The sequence below is a fragment of the Siniperca chuatsi genome, linkage group LG16 (genome assembly GCF_020085105.1).
Source record: "Siniperca chuatsi isolate FFG_IHB_CAS linkage group LG16, ASM2008510v1, whole genome shotgun sequence".
In the NCBI taxonomy this organism is placed as follows: Eukaryota; Metazoa; Chordata; class Actinopteri; order Centrarchiformes; family Sinipercidae; genus Siniperca; species Siniperca chuatsi.
In genome coordinates, this window is record NC_058057.1 from 11,819,944 (window position 1) to 11,840,650 (window position 20,707).

At 38.9% G+C, this 20,707-nt stretch overlaps 1 protein-coding gene and 1 long non-coding RNA gene across 2 annotated transcripts; one reads left to right on the top strand and one right to left on the bottom strand.

The window, feature by feature from the left end:
* Positions 1 to 1,528: 1,528 nt before the first annotated feature.
* Positions 1,529 to 7,595, top strand: stx7l (syntaxin 7-like). Its single transcript, XM_044170167.1, has 10 exons — positions 1,529 to 1,684; positions 2,715 to 2,808; positions 2,986 to 3,055; positions 3,244 to 3,334; positions 3,477 to 3,614; positions 4,709 to 4,755; positions 4,879 to 4,969; positions 5,098 to 5,170; positions 5,607 to 5,689; positions 6,179 to 7,595. Exons 2-10 carry the CDS (start codon positions 2,724 to 2,726, stop codon positions 6,272 to 6,274), a joined length of 774 nt encoding a protein of 257 aa, XP_044026102.1. The 5' UTR covers positions 1,529 to 1,684; positions 2,715 to 2,723; the 3' UTR covers positions 6,275 to 7,595.
* A 2,855-nt stretch (positions 7,596 to 10,450) lies between these two features.
* LOC122863576 lies at positions 10,451 to 20,676 on the bottom strand. The gene is made up of 4 exons (XR_006375040.1): positions 13,945 to 20,676; positions 12,318 to 12,567; positions 10,871 to 10,948; positions 10,451 to 10,636 (listed from the first exon to the last, which is right to left on the bottom strand). It is a non-coding gene; the product is annotated as an uncharacterized LOC122863576 (long non-coding RNA).
* Positions 20,677 to 20,707: the final 31 nt, after the last annotated feature.

The following is a 20,707-nucleotide window of genomic DNA, read 5'->3' on the forward strand; positions in this document are numbered from 1 at the left end:
GATTTACATTTAAAAGTGATTAGCAAAAGACTCTAATGCTATTCACAATGATCCATGTAATATAATGCTCAAGATCCCCTTGTTATTGTTTGTTCTTACTTGTTATTTCTGTCTTAATATAAACTGTACTGTATATATATATATATATATATATATATATATATATATATATATATATATATATATATATATATATATATATATATATGATTCAATCTATAAGTAAAAATGATTTGTTATCATTTGATCAGTCTTTTGAACTGATTCAATCCCTTCATAGCACACACTCTCAAAAACTGCTCTGCAGACTGATAAGAGCTCTGTCCTGTCGGTCAACAGCGGTGAATTACCTTATGTGCAGATGTTGGATAACCACCATGTACTGTTTGCCAATAGTCTCTGAGAGAGAGGTGTGCAGATTATTAGGCCACCATAGATCAACAGACCATGATAATACAGGGTCTGGCCCTCATTTTGTACTTGGAAACTCAGGCCAGGGTGAGTACAGCCAACTCACATATGTTCCATGTGACTTTCATCATCACAACGCTCCAGTTACAAAACAAAAGGTCAATTGATATGAGACAGCACGGTATGTGACAGTACAGACCAGCTGATATGCTTCAGTCCTCCTATGGTCAGTATGATCTTACTTTTGCATACTGTTTTCACCAATCCCCAATTAGCAATCCCCATCCCCCAGCAACTGTGATCCTGACAGGCTTTTGGTCTCCAAACTAACACTGAGCAGATGTATGTGAAAGATTGGATTACCAGGAACTGGAGTCTGTCACAGTAGCTGTGTGGTTAACCTGTGTGAACCTCGATACGCAAACACTGTGTCCTGCTGGGCTTACACATGACAGCAGATGTCCAATAAAATCCTACATCTGTTACCTAAACTGAACTTTAATCACTTACTGCAGTGCACTCACATCTCTGCGTTTTCTGGACTGCACACATTCAAGTTGCTTTTCAACATGTGAACATGTTTAAGTTGTTGTTTTATGTTTGCAGGTTTGATATACAGGGCTGTAGCCAAGATAAAAAAAAAGAAGAAGTAATGCGTAGTCTTTTTCATATTTTATTTATTCAGTTAACTGTTCAATTATATTTTATCTATATTATATTATATCACCGCAAAAGTCTAAATGCAGTTTCACATCTTCCTCCACACTGCCAGGAGTAAAATTCTGGTGGAGAAATGCTGAATCCATTATTCAAGCAGGAGAAATGCCTCTGTGGCTCAGCAGGAAACAGCTGAAGATTAAAAATTTGTCACAACAACTTGAATAGCACACTTTTTGTCATAGGGAAACATCCAACTGGTCATTGTTGTCAGTGTCAAGAAAAAGAGACACTGGAACAAGTCCTGATTCCATGCAGGAAGTATGAAGAGGACTAAATGATTACAGGACTACAGGGAATGGGATTCAAGATGTGTTTAAATGCAGGGACACGGGGGGAGGGGAGAACATTCCAAAGATGTAATGGTTGACGATTAAAGCCAGAAGGAGGCAGTAATGCAACTGCCGTAATTTAACCCCAAATAAGAAGAAGAAGAAGAAGAAGAAGAAGAAGAAGATTTGCCTTCACAGCTATGCTTTAAACTCCGCACATCATGTGACGGGGGAGTGGCAGAGAAGCAGGAAACAACACACCGCTGCTGCAAGTCACGAGAAAGGTAAAGTCAAACATTTTACACAACTGAGCTGGACATATGGGAAGGATTAACAACGCAGACGCATTAGCACGATAAACGCTATCTTATGACGCTGTTTCATCTTTAGAAACACATTAATTAAAATACTTCGTTCTCCGCAAAACGAGAGAGAGAAAAACAAATCTTCAAATTGTGCTGCGACTTTGATTGTAACTGCATGACTTCTGTTTGAGTCAACCGTGGAATAAAATTCCTATAACAATAACTTTAACCCAGATAATAATAAGTGGCTCATGACTAGGCCTGAACAGTGGTCATTTATGCCTGTCTTTTGTTGTCATCGGAAAGCTCTTGTGATTTCCGCATTTTTCTCGCTGGCAGTTAATGAAGCCAAGGGACAAATACAGTCACACAAACAGGTGGACAGGGAGGCCGCAACACGTTTATTAAAGCAGAAAGATTCAATGTATAACTTTGTTTAAGTAATAAGGTTTAAAATGATTCCCGCTCATAGCAATAACAAGGCTGGATAGTATCCGTTGAGAAGGTCTTAGCAGATGTTTTTTTGCATACTGGCCATGGTTTCAGTCCTCTTAAGTCAACAGTACAGGAAGCCTGCATGACTGGCCTACAATAAACATTCCTGACCCAGCCCTGTTACATATCAAGCTTTATATATGCCTTACTTACTTACTTTAGAAAACGTGTACTTTAGGGGTACATGGGGCTGTTTTTAATGGTTTCGGCTATCCCCTTAGTCCCAGTTAAGGGAAATATTTTAATGCTACAGCATATAATAATATTTTTAGACAATAGTTTTAACATGACAGTGACCCTGTACAAAGTGAGATCCATAAAGAAATGGTTTTCTCAGTTTGGTGTAGAAGATCTTGACAGGTCTTCATGGAGCCCTGAGCTCAACCCTTTGGGTTGAAATGGAACGCCGACTGGGAACCAGGGCAACATCAGTGGCCGACCTCACTAAAGATCTTGTGGCGGAATGGGAGTAAATCGCGAATGAAGTGACCGACTGTGTTGTGTGTCCTCACAGATCTCCATCATGGCCTACCAGGCTGGGATTCTAGAGGAACCCAGAGCTTTGGTTCAAAACATCAGCTCCAACATCCAGAAGCTGACACTGCTGAGTAATGCACACACCTTACACACACACACACACACACTCTCAAACATACACAAGCACAGAAGAAGTCCTCATCATCAGCTGTAAAATTCAGATTACACCCACTTTACTGACTCCAGTATTTGAATCATGTGCAGACATGTGGAGATAAACAATGTCTGCACTCTTTCTTCCTCACCAGCCTCTGAGCTGCAAAGGGCAGTTTCTCTGCTGGGAACAGAGCAGGACAGCAGCCAGCTGCGGCACGCGCTGTGAGTTATGGGGGCTCGGTTGGGTTTGCATAATTGGCCTATTATGGTGAACATCTTAGTACAAATGCAGTTGGAGAAAAGGTTAAACTTTTGAACCATGCCTGCCTTAAAGTTGTCAAGTGATCAATCATAAAAAATATTTTGGGCCAATACTGATATTGCATTTTAAATGTGTCTTTGGTCACCAGGCAACAGAAACAGCAGCAAGGCAACCAGCTAGCGAAGGAGACTGACAGACTGATCAAGTCATTCAGTGCACTTCCTGTTGGCCCCGATCAGGTACTAAACATCTTCTTAACTATTGTTCAAATTCATAAATTCCCTGCTTGTTAATACCAGTTTAGTACCACACTGTTTGTTTCACAAATGTTTGAATTTTGTGGTCTTTTCGTTAACATTTTTATTCTATATGTGTTTTTAGCGGCAGAGAAAGATACAGAAAGAGCGTCTATTGAATGACTTCTCCGCCGCCCTGAACAGCTTCCAAAAGACCCAGCGGCAGGCAGCAGACAAAGAGAGAGAGTTTGTGGCCAGAGTCAGAGCCGGCTCCAGGGTGTCGGTGAGTAACCTGCTGTGCCTGCAAGGTCACAAGGTCAGGGTGTAGACCAATAAAAGGGACAGTGATTCAATCACTTTTTGCTTTTCCTTTGTTAGTCAAAAGCGGCTTTTTTCTGACCACTCTGCTATATAGCTCAGAAGAAGAGTCTCTTCTTCACTAGAAGAGTGCACTCAGTAGAGTGCAGATCTCCACCAGGCTTGGTATCACCAAATGGCTTATGAATTACACGGCAATGTCTTAAGTCATTTTCGTGTGTTATCAAAAATTGTGAATCACCGCAACCACGAGAGGTCCTTGAGCATACAGTCATAAATGTGCACAAAAAAATATTAGGCTGATGGGTCCAGTAGTATGTGAGATTAGCTGCGAACAGATACACACAAGCATGACCAAACACAAGATGCCCTCCAGCCTTCCGCCTGGCGGAGATAATAAAGACTGTTGAAAGCAGTGTTCAACAAAGGAGAAGATGCAGGGCATCCCGCCAAAACTGGTTAAAACTGATGTCCACTATGTTGGGTGCTGTTCAGCCTGTATTTTCTGTTGTTGGTTTCTCTACTTAAGTTGTGTGTTCATATTTATTTGAAATGAGAGTTTACAAGAGAAGTTTCACAGGATGTAGCTTTCGCATTACTGTGCCACAGACAGTGCTTTTAGTTGCAACTGTTTTAGTCTCAACTAAAGGCTGGTAGTAAGACACTGATTCCCTCGGGAGAGCCTGCTTGCTTGGCAACTCTGTACCCTCACCGCTTATCTCACTGCACATAAAAGTACCATGTATTCATGCTGATAAGCAGGAACAGTTTCTTATTGCTTTAAATGATTGGTAAGGAACATATCTTGGCTGGGGAACTAAAAGCTATGGGTTTTATTTGCTCTATCTCACCACGCATTCGTTTTTGACAATGAACGGTTCTGCTGATACTTAATCAAATTATATTTGAGGTATTATGTTTATTACTGTGGGTTTTATAGCACTCTGTTCATACTGAATCATTGGTGTACCCATAATCACAGTAAAGAATGTCCTCTGCAGTATATTTGCCATAACAAGCACAGTATGTTTATTTAAACCTCTTAATTTCCTGTAACAGGGAGGACAGCCTGAAGACACCTTTGGAAATGTGCCTCCTTTCCCTAGGTAGGTCCACTATTTATTTATTTATTTATTATTATTATTATTTTATTATTATTATTATTTCTGTTATTATTATTATTATTATTATTATTATTATTTTTATTTTATCTGCATTTGTTCCTGCAGTGATTCCCAGCTCCAGGCTCAGACTGAGGCCATCACTGAAGAAGACCTGAGGCTCATCCAGGAGAGAGAGTCGTCCATCAGGCAGTTGGAGGTACAAATAAGAATCAAATGTCTATACCAGCATGGCCACTAATATGTATAGTATCTCATCGGCTCTGTGTTCTTGTGTCTGAGTTCCCCTTTCACATGAACCACCTCTCTTTATGTTGCTTGATTCAGGCTGACATCACAGATATCAATGACATCTTCAAGGACCTGGGATTGATGGTCCACGAGCAGGGAGACATGATAGGTGAGCTTTTGTCACCTGCTCGTAGATTACTTGTCTGTTCCTCTAATAATGTAACAACTTACAACTGAAGCATCTACTTAATAACAGGAATATGGGCTGGGTCAACAGTCTTATCTCACATATATGCCACCATTTATTCAATGTAATAAGATGTTGCCCAGAACATGTCTAGAGAATAGCACTGATTACTAATGTGGGCATTAGTATATAGAACAAAAATAATAGTAAACAATATGGAGAAACAGAAAGACAGACAAATAATGAGCAAACATACATGAAGAATATGACCATGACCATGTCCAAGTGATATTCTGTATTTATTTATCTGACAAATACAAATGTGCAAATACAAGTGTGTAGATTTGTGCCACATGTGCTTCCCCCTTCTTCCCACCTGCTGCATGTAAAATGTGTGTGTTTCCTGTATGTTCTGCAGACAGTATAGAAGCCAATGTGGAGAATGCAGATGTGAATGTCCAGAGCGCCACACAGCAGCTGGCACGTGCTGCAGACTACCAGGTAAAACTCGATCGGACAGAGAGGATGATGAACAGAAGAGGGGAAAGGCAGATACACAAAGAAGGGCTTAAGGAAAGGAATGAGGAGAGGAGAGGCATTCAAATGTATAAATGTTAAAAGAAGTTCGCTTGTAAGTGGTGGATCAATGAAGAAATCTAAGACTGGTTGCTCTAGAGGTTTCAGAGGTAGTCAGAGCAGTATGTGTGCATATATGACTCCTCCACATCCCTGCACAAGGACTCCCTTATGTAACAAGTTCTTAGTCAGTTTGCTTTGGTAAATAAGACGTAGAGAACGAGGCGTAAAGGAGAAAATAAAAGAAAAAGCTGAGTCACAAGGTGATTTGATTCATGCTGTGGCTGTGAGTCACTTCAAACCATTAGCTAGCCTCAATTAAACAATCAGATTAAAATATATCCTTTTTAAAATTCAGACTCTTATACTTATTTATTACACGAACAAACACTTTGTGCTTTCCCCCCACCCCAGCGGAGCTCCCGGAGGAAGATATGCATCCTGGTGATAGTGTTGGCTGTGGTTGCTGTTATTATTGGACTCATCATCTGGGGTGCTGTCAAACAGTGAGAGCTTCTTCCTCCTCTCCCCTTCCTGTTTTAGTCATCAGCCTGGACAAAGGATGAAGCACCTTCCTTCCTCATCCTCTTCTCACCCCCCTCATGAGGGAGGTCATTGAGACTGTCTGTCTGTCTTTCTTTGACTTGATTATATTTTTAAGATATTGCAGTACTCATTGACAGGACTGCACACTCCTTCACTGTGAAAACAAAACTAGCGCTGGTAGCTTTGTTTTTATAATCAGCTTTAATTGAATTCTTAGTGTCTGATTGAGGCATGATTTACTTTGACAGGAAAGCGTAAAGGTTTTTAGTCCTCACCTGATTGTCAGAGGGAGGTGTAAACCAGCCCCGAATGTTAAAATACAGTACAGACAATGCTTCTGGGTGCAAAGAAGCAGCAAGTTGCTGTAGGCAGGTAAGATGGGATTAACCTTCAGAAAACCTCTTCAAAATGCCATATTGCTGCAGCTACTTTGTTTTATCAGGTTATATATGAAAAGCCCACATGCTAAACATTTCTCAGCAATTAAACTATGAATCAAGTGCACTATGTAAATTTGGGAATAAACAAAAGCCAGCCTTGGTTCATATTACAATATAGCCAAACTATAGTCAGCAAATTGTAATGCAGTGCCATGAGAGACAATACCCTGTTTTTTTTTTTTTTTTTTTTTTAATCTATTATCTCATGTATTTTAAATAAATCGTTAATTTCTATTCAAATTCACATTGTTGTATTCTATGGATAAATCAAGAAGTACTGTGCATACACACCCTAAATGTTGGGGTTAGGACAGTATATTACACTCCACTATTAACCAATCATTCCAAATAATAAGATTTTGTTGTTGCTGTAAGTAGGCGGTGTGTTTCCTTTGGCTAGACAATCGTAGAAAAGGTATGTTTCTTGTAAAGGCCCTGCGCACCACACAGGTGATTTTAATCATTTTGTTGATTAGTACACGTTAAAGGTGGCCATAGCTATGTCAGTCATGGTCCAGAGGAGAGGTCTAATCAGTCAAATTAAGTGAGAACATCTGTGTGGGTTAACAGTTTGCGTGTGGGGGCTGTACTCATAGAAAAGTACTGACAGTCTGTTATCACAATTTTTTTGTGACTGACAACCCACAATACCTGTCTTTATCTCTATGTTCCTAATATGAAGAAACCAAACTTGTAGTAACCCAAAGTAAAGTAAATTAAAGCAAACACTAATAATTATTTGCTAACTATTTAACCCAAATGTAAAATTATGATTGCATGTATATTTTTAATACTGATATTTAGCTGCCTACCATGTGCTGAATAAATTACCTGAATGTGCTGAACCTGAAATGAGAAGTGATTTTTTTTTTTTTTTTTTTTTTTTTTTACTGAAGACAAAAATGATGTAATTATTTTGAATGAAATTCAAATTTACCACTTAAAGTTCATTCTATTTTTAACTCTAGTCTAAAGGACTCCTTACTTATTAAGGTACAAGTGACTTCAGAAAACAAAGATTGGATGTTATTACCCTCTTTTGTCAACATCAGTGGCGTACTGGCTGAACTTTGTTGCATAATAGGGAATGTCAGTGCAAAGTATTGATACTTAGCATGATGTTGGCAACAGCTGTTCATTTAATACAGTTATCAATTGTATCTGCCTGTGATGCAAGAGCATGTTCCTGTTTCTTGAGAACAGCATTAACTCAGTATTTTCCGTTCTCAAGGCTATAAGATTGAACCTTATTAACTCTGCAGCTGAGTAAATGCCTCATTAATTGTTGGGGCTGAGCCAAACATGACAAGGTGTCATCTGCATAAAAGTGAAAATCTACACTTTCCATGTGACAAACAACATTTTTAATATAGAAACATTAAAAAATATATAAATAAGAGGTACTCACTGTGGTACACCTTTTGTTTTGAAACATAAAATCTGGTCTGAAAAGAGTTAAAAACCACATTAAATGTTGTCTCCTCATTTACCCCATAGACGTAAGAAAGTAAGTTTCAGCGGCGGTGAGATCAAGGAGCAGACAGGAGTTGGCTTGTATATTTCAGAACAGACAGTGTTGGAGTTGGATCGGGATGTGGAAGTAACAGACTGCTGTGACGCAGAAAGCAAGTTTCCTTGGCAGAGTGAGAAATGAGGAAGATTTGGACACAGTGTTGTAAATACACCACTGGGGCAGAAAATGGGTTGAACTCTGCGTCAGAAGGACAGGGAGTATTTTGGGCTGGTTACACACACAGAAAGTAGCAGCTTGCTGCAAAGAGCTGAGCAGGATTTTCCTTCCAAACAGAAATGTCACAGCTGAGGAGGATGAGGAAAGTTTGACTGGGTGCAAAGTTAGGGCAAAGAAAGCAGGGGGGTGTTTGGGTTGAGATGGATAGACACATAGGAAATAATAAGGTGAGCTGAGCTCACTGAAGTCAGGTCTTTTAGGTGTGTCATTAGAAAAAGAATTGGAGGACATAACAAGTTGCTATTAGTTTTCCTTTCCATTAGTAAGCTGAAAGAAGCTCTTCTAAAAATATAATTAACATTATAACAGTGAAGGCGACTCTCTGGGGCAAAGACACAGGGTTAAGTACCAATTCAATTTTGTTTTCAATTAATTTCTGTTTCTTTTTATTTCATTTGTGTGTATTTTTTGACCCCAGGAAGACTAGCAACCACATTAGCAGAGGCTAATAGGGATCCTATAAACTGTAAACAATAGGAAGAGACACAACTCTTTCATTAAAGAAACAGAAATATTTTTGACATAATGAAAATGTGTATTGTAATTTGTATTGGTATTTTAGTTGTAGGTCGATTAAATTTGGATTCACAAATGTGAGTAATGTTTAATGTGCCAGTTGTACACAGTAAATACGCAATTGTTTTCTAAAACTCTCAATGCACTTCTAATGTTTAAATTTTGTTAAAAAAAAATCTCTTTGCATCAGATAAAAGTAAGTAATTATTGCTGTCAGCAGGGGGCAGTGCTGAACTGCTTAACATAACCATCATATTGTGAAAGTCCACAACATGCCACTATGTAATGCTATTACCTTGCATTGGTATTATTGTAGGTACAATAATACAATAGCCACACAGTATACTGTCATTGCCCACTATTTATAACTGTAAACACATGCAAGGCATAAATGTGTGATTAGAATAATACATCTGATATTATACACTAATAGAATGAAACCAAGCTCTGCTAACTCCATCAGATCTCTCCCGTGTGAGAATTTCATGGTCTGATCCATGTTAATTAGCTCAGATCAAAGTCCAGACTGTCCTTCAAAGTGGCTGCTCGGTTTCAAGCCCTTCAGCAACCATCATGCAGAAGTGTCCTTCAGTGAGACAATGAATCCCTGCTCTGCTCTGGGGTGCAGATCAGATCAGCTAATAATAATTATCATCAGATGGAGCAGTAATAGCTATAGAGCAGTTCATTATTTTTTCAGCTGAAATCGCCTTGTCGGTGTTGTAACTGCATCCCAATTTTTCACTCTCCTCTCCTCTCTCCTGTCCTTTCCTCTCCATCACAGCACATCTACAGTACTGTATTTATGGCTGCAGGTGCCCTAACTATTTTTAGGGCTAGCTAAAGCCCACAGGATGTCAGCTCTCTTTCAGGACAATCATGTTAATAGAAACTCCATTTACCTTAGGGTAATGTTAATTCAACATGTATTTTGAAGGGTTACTAAAACTTGAATGACACAATTTCAATGCTGTAGAGCACATTATCCTGAGTACTGATATGTGATATGAAGGTTGAGAAGTCAGTTAATTAAATAGTAGAACATTTTGAGTGTGTGTCTGTTAAATTTAGTCTCATTTGTTGGCTCGCTGAAGACTTGACTGAGCCGTTTCATCATTATCACACCTGTATCAACATTTAGTCAGACTTCATATAAAATCATAAGCTCTGAGAATTAAAATAGATATTATGCCAGTGTTCATATAATATATTTTACATTTTTCACAGCCACTCCAGAGCCATAGTTCCCATGAGTGACAAAGTAACTCAAAATGATCGATAAAGTATCAACAGTTATGATAAAGAATTAGCTATTTATGCATTTTCCTCCTCAAGTCTGCAGATCTGATCAATGCCACACAAAGTTAAAAGTCAAACCATTAAAGTCTGTATAAATGAGCCTGTGTTGTTGACATCTTCAAAACGTACCTCTAACTGAGCATCCCAGTCTCCATCTGTGATCCCTGACTTGTAATCCTCAGGTCTGGTCCAGAGCCCCAGAGGGCAGCATTCCTCCCAGCAGCCCAGGAATGTAAACTTTACTTTGGAGTCCAGCTACGGTCCGGCAGGAGGAATGCAGAGTGTTTGCTGTTAAAATGTTCTCCTTGAGGTGTACTCTTTCTGAAAAGGAATATTTAGAAAGAAGAAAAAAGTCATAAATAAAGATGTGGTAGAGCTGGCACTGGTGGGATGACAACTGGCACTAGAACAGAAAAACATGCTAAGCAGGTAAGGGGTTTTTTAGATTTAGAGGCTTCTGTGTATTCTGGTAAATATTGATGTTTTTCTGAAGAGGAAGTAGCTCTCAGGTATGTGACAGGATGTTCTACGCTGAGAGGAAACCGCTGCACTCACCTGCCGTTTCAAAGTTAAAATTCCAGGCTCTGAAGAAAACCTTAGTACACCTGCGCAGAACAGTTTATTCCCTCTGCACTGAAAAACAAACAAATAACTAACTTCAAGTAGATATTGTGTTTTTGAACTTGGACAGCCTCTCATATTTAAGCCTACAGCGGGTAACTTAATATGCTCGTGGCTGCAAGTGGGAGCTAGTGGTAAATGCCTAGAAAACTTCAAAAACCAGAAAACATGTGATGTGATGTCAGTAAACAGCATGCAGCATACTCATGTTTACCAAAGTGGCTGGTCTTTTCATACCAAAGGACACCAAAGGGACAAGAAAGTCAAAACATCTATTTATGTTACCCTTAGTAACACATAAGTCAGTCCCACATTGCATTTGCGAAAAAGACAAATTAATAGAGTCTTTATTGGTGGGAGTAGGACCGTGTTCTCTTTCATCCTCAATTCCTGCCTCATGCGATATCTAGCAGTGTGTCACCACAAATATGAGTTTGTCAGTTCTGATAAAGTATCTTTAAAGCTGCACTAATTTTTTATTGAAACAATGGATCAAATGACAAAGAGAATTATCACTCGACTGCAGTTCCCCTCAGCCCTACAGAGCTTTTTAACTTCTTTCAGCTCATGGTTTTGATTTTTCGTCCTTCTACTGCACTGTTTTCATACAGTCTCACCGCTGCTGTATGCAGCTGTTCTCAACAAAAAATCCCACAGTAATCTTTTTCGCCCAGCAGAACAGCAGAAGTTAGCAACTGGCTAACACAACATCAACTTCATAAAGTAATAATATGTCAGTGTTGTGTTCACAGCATGTTGCGTTGCCCCCCAAGTGGCTAAAAAATAACTTTTTGCAGGTTTAAACATCTTAAAAATCTGGAAGACTACACTAGGTAGGCCATAACCTTATTACCTCTTGCAGTTTGAAATATAATTTTCCAGTTTGAGACTCGTTCAGTTGTGGCTGTTGTCATATAGCTGTACTACTTTTAGCTCTAGCCACTTGTCCCTGTCTCCTACCCTGCAGTTTCTCAAGCTATTACTGTAAATATCTCACATGCCTATGTGTTCCACATCTCTGCATCACAGGGATACCGTTATTTTCATGAGTCTGGGTGGGTTGCATAATGAAAAACACCTCCCGGTTTTCAGATTTTTTGTTTTGTTTTCTATAACTACTTGTTCCATATAGTTCAGCGTTGTGGTTTAAATGCTGACTTTAAAACCGAGAGTTGTAGCTTAGGTGTGGGCTGAGGGTGATTTGTGTTCAATTTCCTGAACTCCTGCTTTCTCATCCTGCAGACATCTCTGATTACAGCACAAATTGATCTATTCATTTGTAACAAAGGAAAAAGTAAGGGAGCCTTTCATAAACCTCCACCTCAAATATTTATTGCTACATCTTGTGTGAACAAGTTAAATACCATCCTGGTTTGCTCACCTCAAATCATCCCCCATATTTGTAGGGGACTGTTTGTATGGAGGAATGTAACCAGGAGAAAAAATGCAGGAAGACAAACTACGGTGACCTTGTATAACGTAACAGACGTCATAACCTCCAGCTGCCACGCCGTTGGTGGGAATGAAGAATGAAGGATGAAGGTAGGGATGGAGGAAGGCATGGAGGTAATGGATGTGTAGAAGGCATGGAGGTATTGGATGTGTGTCTCCTAGGTGGCCATGGTGTTGCTCTGGAAGGATGTGGGCACTGGTCAGACCACACACACATACACACAAATAGAGACACACATACGCACACTAGTAGCAAGGCCTTGTCAAGCTTCAGCTGTAGTTATTGTTATGCAGTGGTAAGGCTTTAACTCTGGGGCTTAACCATGGTGGGACCATAGGAATTAGAGTCTGGGTTAGTACACTGGTAGGTATTTGATTCCCAGTTTCTATAATGGTAGGTAATAAATTGTGGGTGTTTGTCATGGTGGGACTGGAGGAATTTGGCTCTGGGTTAGAAGTTCCTGTTGAACTACAGTTACACTTTGAGGATCTGGATGAAGCAGGAAAAACTTGCCAGCAGAGTAAGCTAGACGGCTTCCCATCCAAACAACATATTTGAGGTAATTAGGGAACCAGATCTACATCATTTTCTATGTTTGTTGTTCTTCCATGGTGATGGCTACGTGCAGCCTAACGTATTTGACTCTTTAGACTGATAGTAGACTATAAAATGTAATTGTAACAGAACTTGCTGGACAGAACACATGATAGATGTGATTTTAAAAAACTAAAAACAAAACTTTAAGTCACTGATGCACAGCTACATGGGACAGTCATGTCCGGTCAATGCATTGCTGGGGCATCATTGCAAAGCTTTAGCTCTTGGTTTTAATTCTTAAGCATTTGTCTATAAAATTAAATATCATCAAGTTAAACTTTGGAAAAATATTTATTATTTATCAAGAATTTAACACTCAAAACTCAACTAATCTGCTTCATCAAGACAGTCTGGGTGTGGTTCGACCAGATTTGTTTAACAGTGATGGCTACATGAAGAAACAACCACACAACTGTCAACACATTTCAATTCAAATATATTGCAAAATCTTGATTGGTGCACAGAAATACATGACATCACCTTTTTTCAACTGAGCTCCGCCCACTCTGAACCAGTGACAAAAACCAGGCCAAAAACAAAAGTACAAATATTTCTCATGAAATAATCGAAACTGTTCAAACTTTTGCAGAAAATTTTGTGTTCATGTAGGATCCTATTATTGATAATAAGAAGCAGATTGAGAAAATAGGTTTTCAGGGCCTTTAACTTTTTCCCTGGTGGTACTGGAGTATTTATGGTATACTTGAAGAAGTACTTTTTGGTTATCAAATATCAACTCAAATATCACTCTGGTGACAGTAATATAATAATAACGATTGTTAAAAGTGTTAGCATTGCAGACTTTGCTGAATGATTAATTCCTCAAAAATTTGACACATTCATAGATTTTAAAGATACGTGTTCTTTGTTTGCACAAAGGAAGATTTAAAGTTGAGATTTAAAACACTTGTTGGGATAGATTATTTTTCAGTTAATTTCCTCAATGAGGTCGACTTACCAGACAACACCACACAAGCAGGAATGAACACCCATTATTTTACAGATCCTGGCCCTGAGCGAATTATACCTGTTAATCAGCTGTATTGAAAGGCGTTTGACGTCAGAGGTGGACAAAGCAAACAGAACAAGAGGTGTGAAGAGTGTGTGTGTGAGTGTGTTTGAGTAGACAGGTGGGACTGTCGAGTGCAAAGGTTAAGAGGGGTTGATGGGTGGGGCAATGGTGGTCGGGTGAAAGCTATTCAGCAAACACAGCTTGCTGTCACAAACACACCAGATATATGAATAGTGATACGTCTGTGAGAGAGGAAGGATATGTATGTGAGAGGAAAGCAAAGAGGTAGATAGAGAGCTCACGTGAGGGAAAGAGTGAAGGAGGGAGGCCCTCGGTTTACTCACAGTGTTGTGATATGTTCGTCATGTTTTCACACCAGGGGGATTCTAAGACTGCTTGTTTCCATTTCACTGTCTGGCATTTACCTTCAACTGTCAAGATATAGCTGATACGAGACCAGACAAGATGAGACACAGATTAGATGGGACTGAGATAAAATTAGATGAAAAAAAGAGATAATGATATATGTATATAAGTATGTATGAGATGATATATGTAATGACATATGAAAGAGGTGAGAATAGATGAGTTGAAATTAAATTAACTTAACGAGATTAACTTAATTGATGAAATGAGACAACAATGGTGATATAGAGATAATACAAAATGAGATTTCATTACATTACATGAGATGAACTATACTGATGAGATGAAACTGAGATGAAATAAGAGAAGATGACCTACAAGATGACTTTATAACTTTAATAAGGAGGCAAGATGAGATCACATGATAAAAGATGAGACAAGATGAGAAAAGGTGAGGTTAGATGAGATGACATGATATTAGCTTTAGTGATGAGATGAAATTGAGATGAAATGAGACAAGACATGAGGAAAAAAATAGATAACAGGAATTTATGAGGCAAGATGAGATGATATGAAATGAGATGAGACAAGATAAGAAGAGGTGAGGTTAGATGAGACAAAATGAACATTATTGGTGAGATGAGATGTGAGATGAATTTTATTGATTAGATCAGATTAATTTTGTTGATGAGAAGAAAGGAGACAATACAAAATTAGACAAAAAAATAAAATAAGAGAGGAGATTAGATTACATCATATTGCTTTACATGCATGTGAAGAGATGAGATTACTTTAATGAGATAAGGAAAAAACAAGATAACATTCATTATATGGCAAGAGTTGAGACTAGATGAAATTTACTAATGAGATGCATTAAGAGATAACTAACTTTTATGGAAAAGATGAAATAATATAATATGTGATAAGAGGAGAAGAGATGAGGTTAGATGAGGTGAAATTAAATGAAAAGCCATGCTGATGAGATGAAAAGAGACAAGATGACCTTCACTAATAAGATGAGAAAAAATTGATAATAGCGAGAGAAAAAAAGAAATACGAAATGGCAAGATAAAAAGATATCTAGATATATAGTTAAGATGAACTTTAATGAGGAGGCAAGATGAGATGATATGAAACAAGATGAGAAGAGGTGAGGTTTGATGAGATGAAATTAAATTAGCTTTACTCATGAGATAAGATGAAATTTATTTATGAGGTGAGATGTAATGAGATAAGATAAAATGAGATGACAAACTTTATTGATGAGATGAGATATACTGAGATACGATGAGAAACGAAAATTAAGACAAAACGAGACAAGATAAACTTTACTAATGAGGTGAAAAAAGTGATAACATGGTCTTTATAGAGGAGGTAAAATTAGATACGTTATAAGATGAGACAAGATAAGAAGAGGTAAGGCTAGGTAAGATTAAAACTTCACTGATGAGATGAGATGAACTTTATTAATGAGATGAAAAGAGACAAGATGAGAGAGACAATACCATAAGAGATTACATACATCATCATCGTTATTAGGGCTTTGACAACAAGATCAATTGGTGCAGTTTTGTGGAAACATTGATTATTTGTCTTTAGATTTTCTCTGTGGGCTCAGGCAGCATCTTCTCAACCAAAAGATACACAACAAGCTAAACAGGCTCGGGCAAGACTTCAGCTAACTCCATCCTCAAAGCACAAATATGCCACCACATCAAACATTTTCTTTTTAGATCTCAGTATAGACTTTTGCTTTTTGACTTCATTTATCCTGGGAATATTTGCCAAGCACACATACTCTCTTTCATCAACACCCTTCTTCACACATACAAAGTTACACACATTCATACCTGGCAGCTGCCCAGTGCAACCACAGTCTTCTAGTGTCGGTTCACTGGGCAGCTCCACCAAAGCAATTTGGACGTTAAGAAATTTGCTCAAGGACATTTCTATGGTATTAGCTGAAGGAGAGGAGAGCAGGTCGCATTCACTTCCCTGATCTACATTTTCTTGGCAAATCAGTAATCCAAAATCTCAATCTTCTCATCAGCCCACTTGTCTAAACATAAGCCCTGCACATATTGGAACTAGACCCTTTGTATGATGAAAGACATTTAGAAGAAACAATTCAGCATTTGGTGAAAAGATTTTGGAAACCTTTGGCAGCAAATCAACAAACACTACCTGTCTCTCTAAAGCCATTTTATGTATTCTCTGATCCAGGTTATAGTCCCTATCCAAATTTTCAAAGCAGCTCAATTAAAACATAATGGCTTTTGAGTGACATTCTTTATTATCATATTATCAGTTTACTTATTATATGTGGAAATTAGTTTTAGTGTTGTTCAAGGTTTTGTTTCCTTTTAGTTGGATTCTGTGAAGAAATACGACTTAGAGTCAACAGCCCTGCCAGGCTCTGTGAGATACAGGACTAAGCTAAATGCATCAAAATCAGCATGCTACATTGCCACAATGACAATGCTAACATGTTGATGTTTAGATGGAATAATCTTTACCATGTTCACCTTCGTAGTTTAGCGTGTTAGCATGCTAACATTAGTTAATTAACACAAAACACAAAGTACAGCAGAGGCTTGGAACCATGGTCCACCAATGGTCTGGGAACCATTAATGTCTGTACACAATTTAATGGCAACCAATCCAATAGTTACAATAGAAATATTTCAGTTTAGACCAAAGTGGTGGACAAACTGATGTACCGCCATCCCTAGATAGCCCATTATGTTCAAAAAGTTGGCACAATGTCTAACATGACACCTGTCTTTCAGCAGCATTGATATTATATAATTACAAAATCAAGTGCCAGACAGCAGGATGGTCATCCTCAGTGGTTTCAACTGTGGCTCACTGTTCCAGGCAAACGGCTCAGTGCTCACCTATTCATAAGAGCCTTCCCTTCATGCAGCAACATGTTGCTCTGCTCAGACCAGTCTGAACTGCCCTTTGCTAGGACACGGCCGCTCCAGCATCAAACGATATTTTTAATCAAGTGGTCAAAAGGTATTGCACAAACATTCTAAAGTAGCTTAGGTCAACAGTGTCCCAGAGCCTGTTCTGTTAGCTGGAATGCTCCTGTACGCTGCGAACAGGCCTCTCTTTGTGCTTCAGTCCAGCAGCCTCACGCCACACCGCACCGCTCTGGAATCCTGTTTGTTTTCTTTCAAATTTCTCAACCTAGTTCACTCCGATGTGGAAGCGCAGTGTATCGTGTGTGTGTGTGTGCATACTGTGTTTTAAGGTGTGCGCTAAGTGTGCATCTGTGTTTGTACTCATGCAGCAACAGTATAGCTTATTGAGCATGTGCTCATTTTAAGCTGGTGCCAAAGTTCACAAGCTTTAAAGTGGAACATACTGGAGGGTTAAAAAATTATAAACTTTGAGCCTGTGTAAATCCAGCCAGCCCCAATGTAGGTTGTTAATGTGAAGAGTTACAGATAGATGCCTATTGGATCAAACTCTGCTTTCTGTAGCCAACAGGCCTGGTTTTTAATTCACATTAAATTCAGTCAATGCAGGATTTTCTTTAACAGAGTTTCCTCTGGTATTTTAACGTGTTTATCTGATTGAAATACCAGGATTCCTGAAGACTTGTACATGTTGAATTTCCTCTACATTCAGGGACAAGATAAAACCTTGAACTTGAATCTGTTATTTTATGCATATGCATTTCTGGACTACCCCGTTTCTAGTCAATCCACTTATCTAACCAGTAATCTGCAATTATCCACAATACAGAGGGCTTGTTAACGCTCTAAGTGCTTACTGGATAAACTCCCCAGACCTTCCCTCTCATACTTTTAGTCCTCCTAACCCTTTCTCCTCATTTCTCCTGTTAGCTGACCAAACCAGAGGAATTCATTATCCCGGAAACTTTTTGCAGAACAGGGTGAGCCAAGCAGGGCAAGGCTATTCTTCTTTCCTGCCTTCCTGACAATGAATCCATGGCATAGTCCACCTATTATTACTGCTGCTGCTGACCAATGTTCTTTTGCCAGATGAACTGTGACCCTGGCTATCTGGAAGCCCTGTTTTTATCCTGAACAGTCTGGTTCTATTTATACGGAGGCAACTGGGATCTGATACTTTGTGTAAGGAAAATATCAAGTACATCACAACTTTGCTCTAATAGTGAAGATACCATCTGAACTTTGACCAGTCATCTTTACAAAAGTTGAGAGTACTCAAAATGACTTTGTATATCTCAGTATAAACAATGACATTTCTCTATAGGGATTTAATTTGTGTTGGAAAGATGACTTTTTCATAGGTATTTTGGTATGGCAAAGTAACTAAATGATGTGAAAATGTTGCAGTCATCTCAACAACAGTTGGGTCAACAGTGGTCAGTTCAATCTCAATGAGACAAAAATTATATCTGGAAATAAGAAACCTTGTTTTCCATATCCATCCACTATCTATGCCCACTAATGCTTTGCAGGGTTGTGGGGAGCTGGAGCCTATCTCAGCTCACACTGGGCAAGAGGCAGTGTACACTCTGTATATAGACAGGCAACCATTCACACTCATATTCACACCTATGGGCAATTTAGAGTTGCTAATTCACGTAACCTGCATGTCTTTGGACTTTGGAAGGAAACATGCACAGACATGGGGGAGAACTCCACACAGAAACGCCCCCAAAGTAGGTTGGTCAATAAGAGATACAAGGGGTGGGTTTACATTTGACAAACTTATACATATTACATGACGACATATAAAAAAGAATGGGATGTTATACAACAATTTGTCCTGGAGGTGTAAAAATACAGAGATTGTACATTTATGCAGTCTGTTACTATTTGGGATTGTTTGTTGTTGGTATTCCCTGTCTCCGGTACTCGAGCAACTCAGCAACTGGTTAAAACAACTAGTTGGTGAGGTTGTTCAATTCAACTAATTTTATACTCTATCGACATGCTACCCTTGGGGCATATCATCAGCTGACATAATATTGACTTCAATTGTTATGCAGATGATATGCTCATGTCTCAATAAAGCCTGTTACCACTGATGTGTACTGTATTATGTCTTGCCTTGCTGTTGTTAAGCATTGCATATGCGAACATTTCCTGCAGTTGAATTAGTCCAAATCAGAGATCATTAAAATTATCCCTCCTGGTACTTGCATCATTAGCAGTCTCTCCTTTGTCTAGGTGCCTTTTCCAATAATATCAAACAAGAAGCCTGTAATCTCGTTTCATTCAACTGAGATATTTAACAAATATTATTAGGTCATTCCTCTCATTTGCAGTCATGAAGGAGGTTTATCTTCCAGGTGCTTGTCCAGGGAGTGGCCTAGGGTGGCTTAGGGTTAGCAATCTGATTGGCCATCCCAGGTGCCACCCCATTATCCTAAGCTATCATTGGCTATCTACCCAGTCAGAGGTGGGACCTTAGTTCAAACCAGCTATTTAACGAGTATTTTTGAATGTGCATTGTTTTCTTTTGTATGTAGCCTACTTTTAGAGAACTTCTTTTTGAGGACTTAAAGAAGAAAGTATGGAAGCTTTATATTACATTTGTATTGTGCTTCAAAGAAACTGTAATGTTAGTAATTAAAGTAGATATGAGAAATGGTAAATGAATGCTTTTCTGATGTGTGTGTGTGTGTGTGTGTGTGTGTGTGTGTATTCACGCATGCACGGATGTACTTCATGCCACCCCTGCGTAAGTCAGTGCCCCACTTGGGTCAACCCAGTCAAAAACATCTGGACACACCACTGCTATCTCCTCCAGATCATTATTAATATTAGTTCCAGGAGCATGAAAATGTTTTTGCACTGTGAGAAAAAGAGTCTAGTCTTGAAAAAGAGTCTTCAATGTCTAGTCCATAGTATGTTCAAGAAACTTCTTTGACCCATACATTTTTAGTACATACAGTACATAGCTTATGATAAAAGTTCAGAAAATGTGGTGAATGGTCTAATGCAGTGTTGTTCATGATGCTGTTATCTTACAGTGTATTTCTGAGCATCCATCTTTCGCCTGTCATTAAAACATTTCTCACTCTGGTATGTTTAACTTAGTTTCAAACCCTTTACTGCTCCATTTCCAGTAACCTGAGGAAATGCCTTTTCTGGGCTGTCCCACTAAATGCCACATATAGGCGGCCCCTTCAAATACTGCAGGGTAGGCTGCTCTGAAAAGCCCCTCCAAAATACTCAGGAGGGCGGTGTGTCCTGAATGTCCTGCACCTGCATAAACACACAGAACCAGAAGAACTGCCTGCCGCCCTGCCAGGCACGCTAAACCACATGTCCAAAAGGCAGGAGAATAACATACCTGGGTACAGTTACCGTGAGAAGCAAAGGTAAAGCAGAAT

What these genes read in the sequence shown, in the direction of transcription:
- stx7l (XM_044170167.1), top strand. Translation starts at nt 2,724, where the DNA reads ATGGCCTACCAGGCTGGGATTCTAGAGGAACCCAGAGCTTTGGTTCAA. An exon ending in CGTCCATCAGGCAGTTGGAG is followed by an intron (nt 4,970 to 5,097) that starts GTACAAATAAGA and finishes TGCTTGATTCAG; the next exon opens with GCTGACATCACAGATATCAA. An exon ending in CGAGCAGGGAGACATGATAG is followed by an intron (nt 5,171 to 5,606) that starts GTGAGCTTTTGT and finishes TATGTTCTGCAG; the next exon opens with ACAGTATAGAAGCCAATGTG.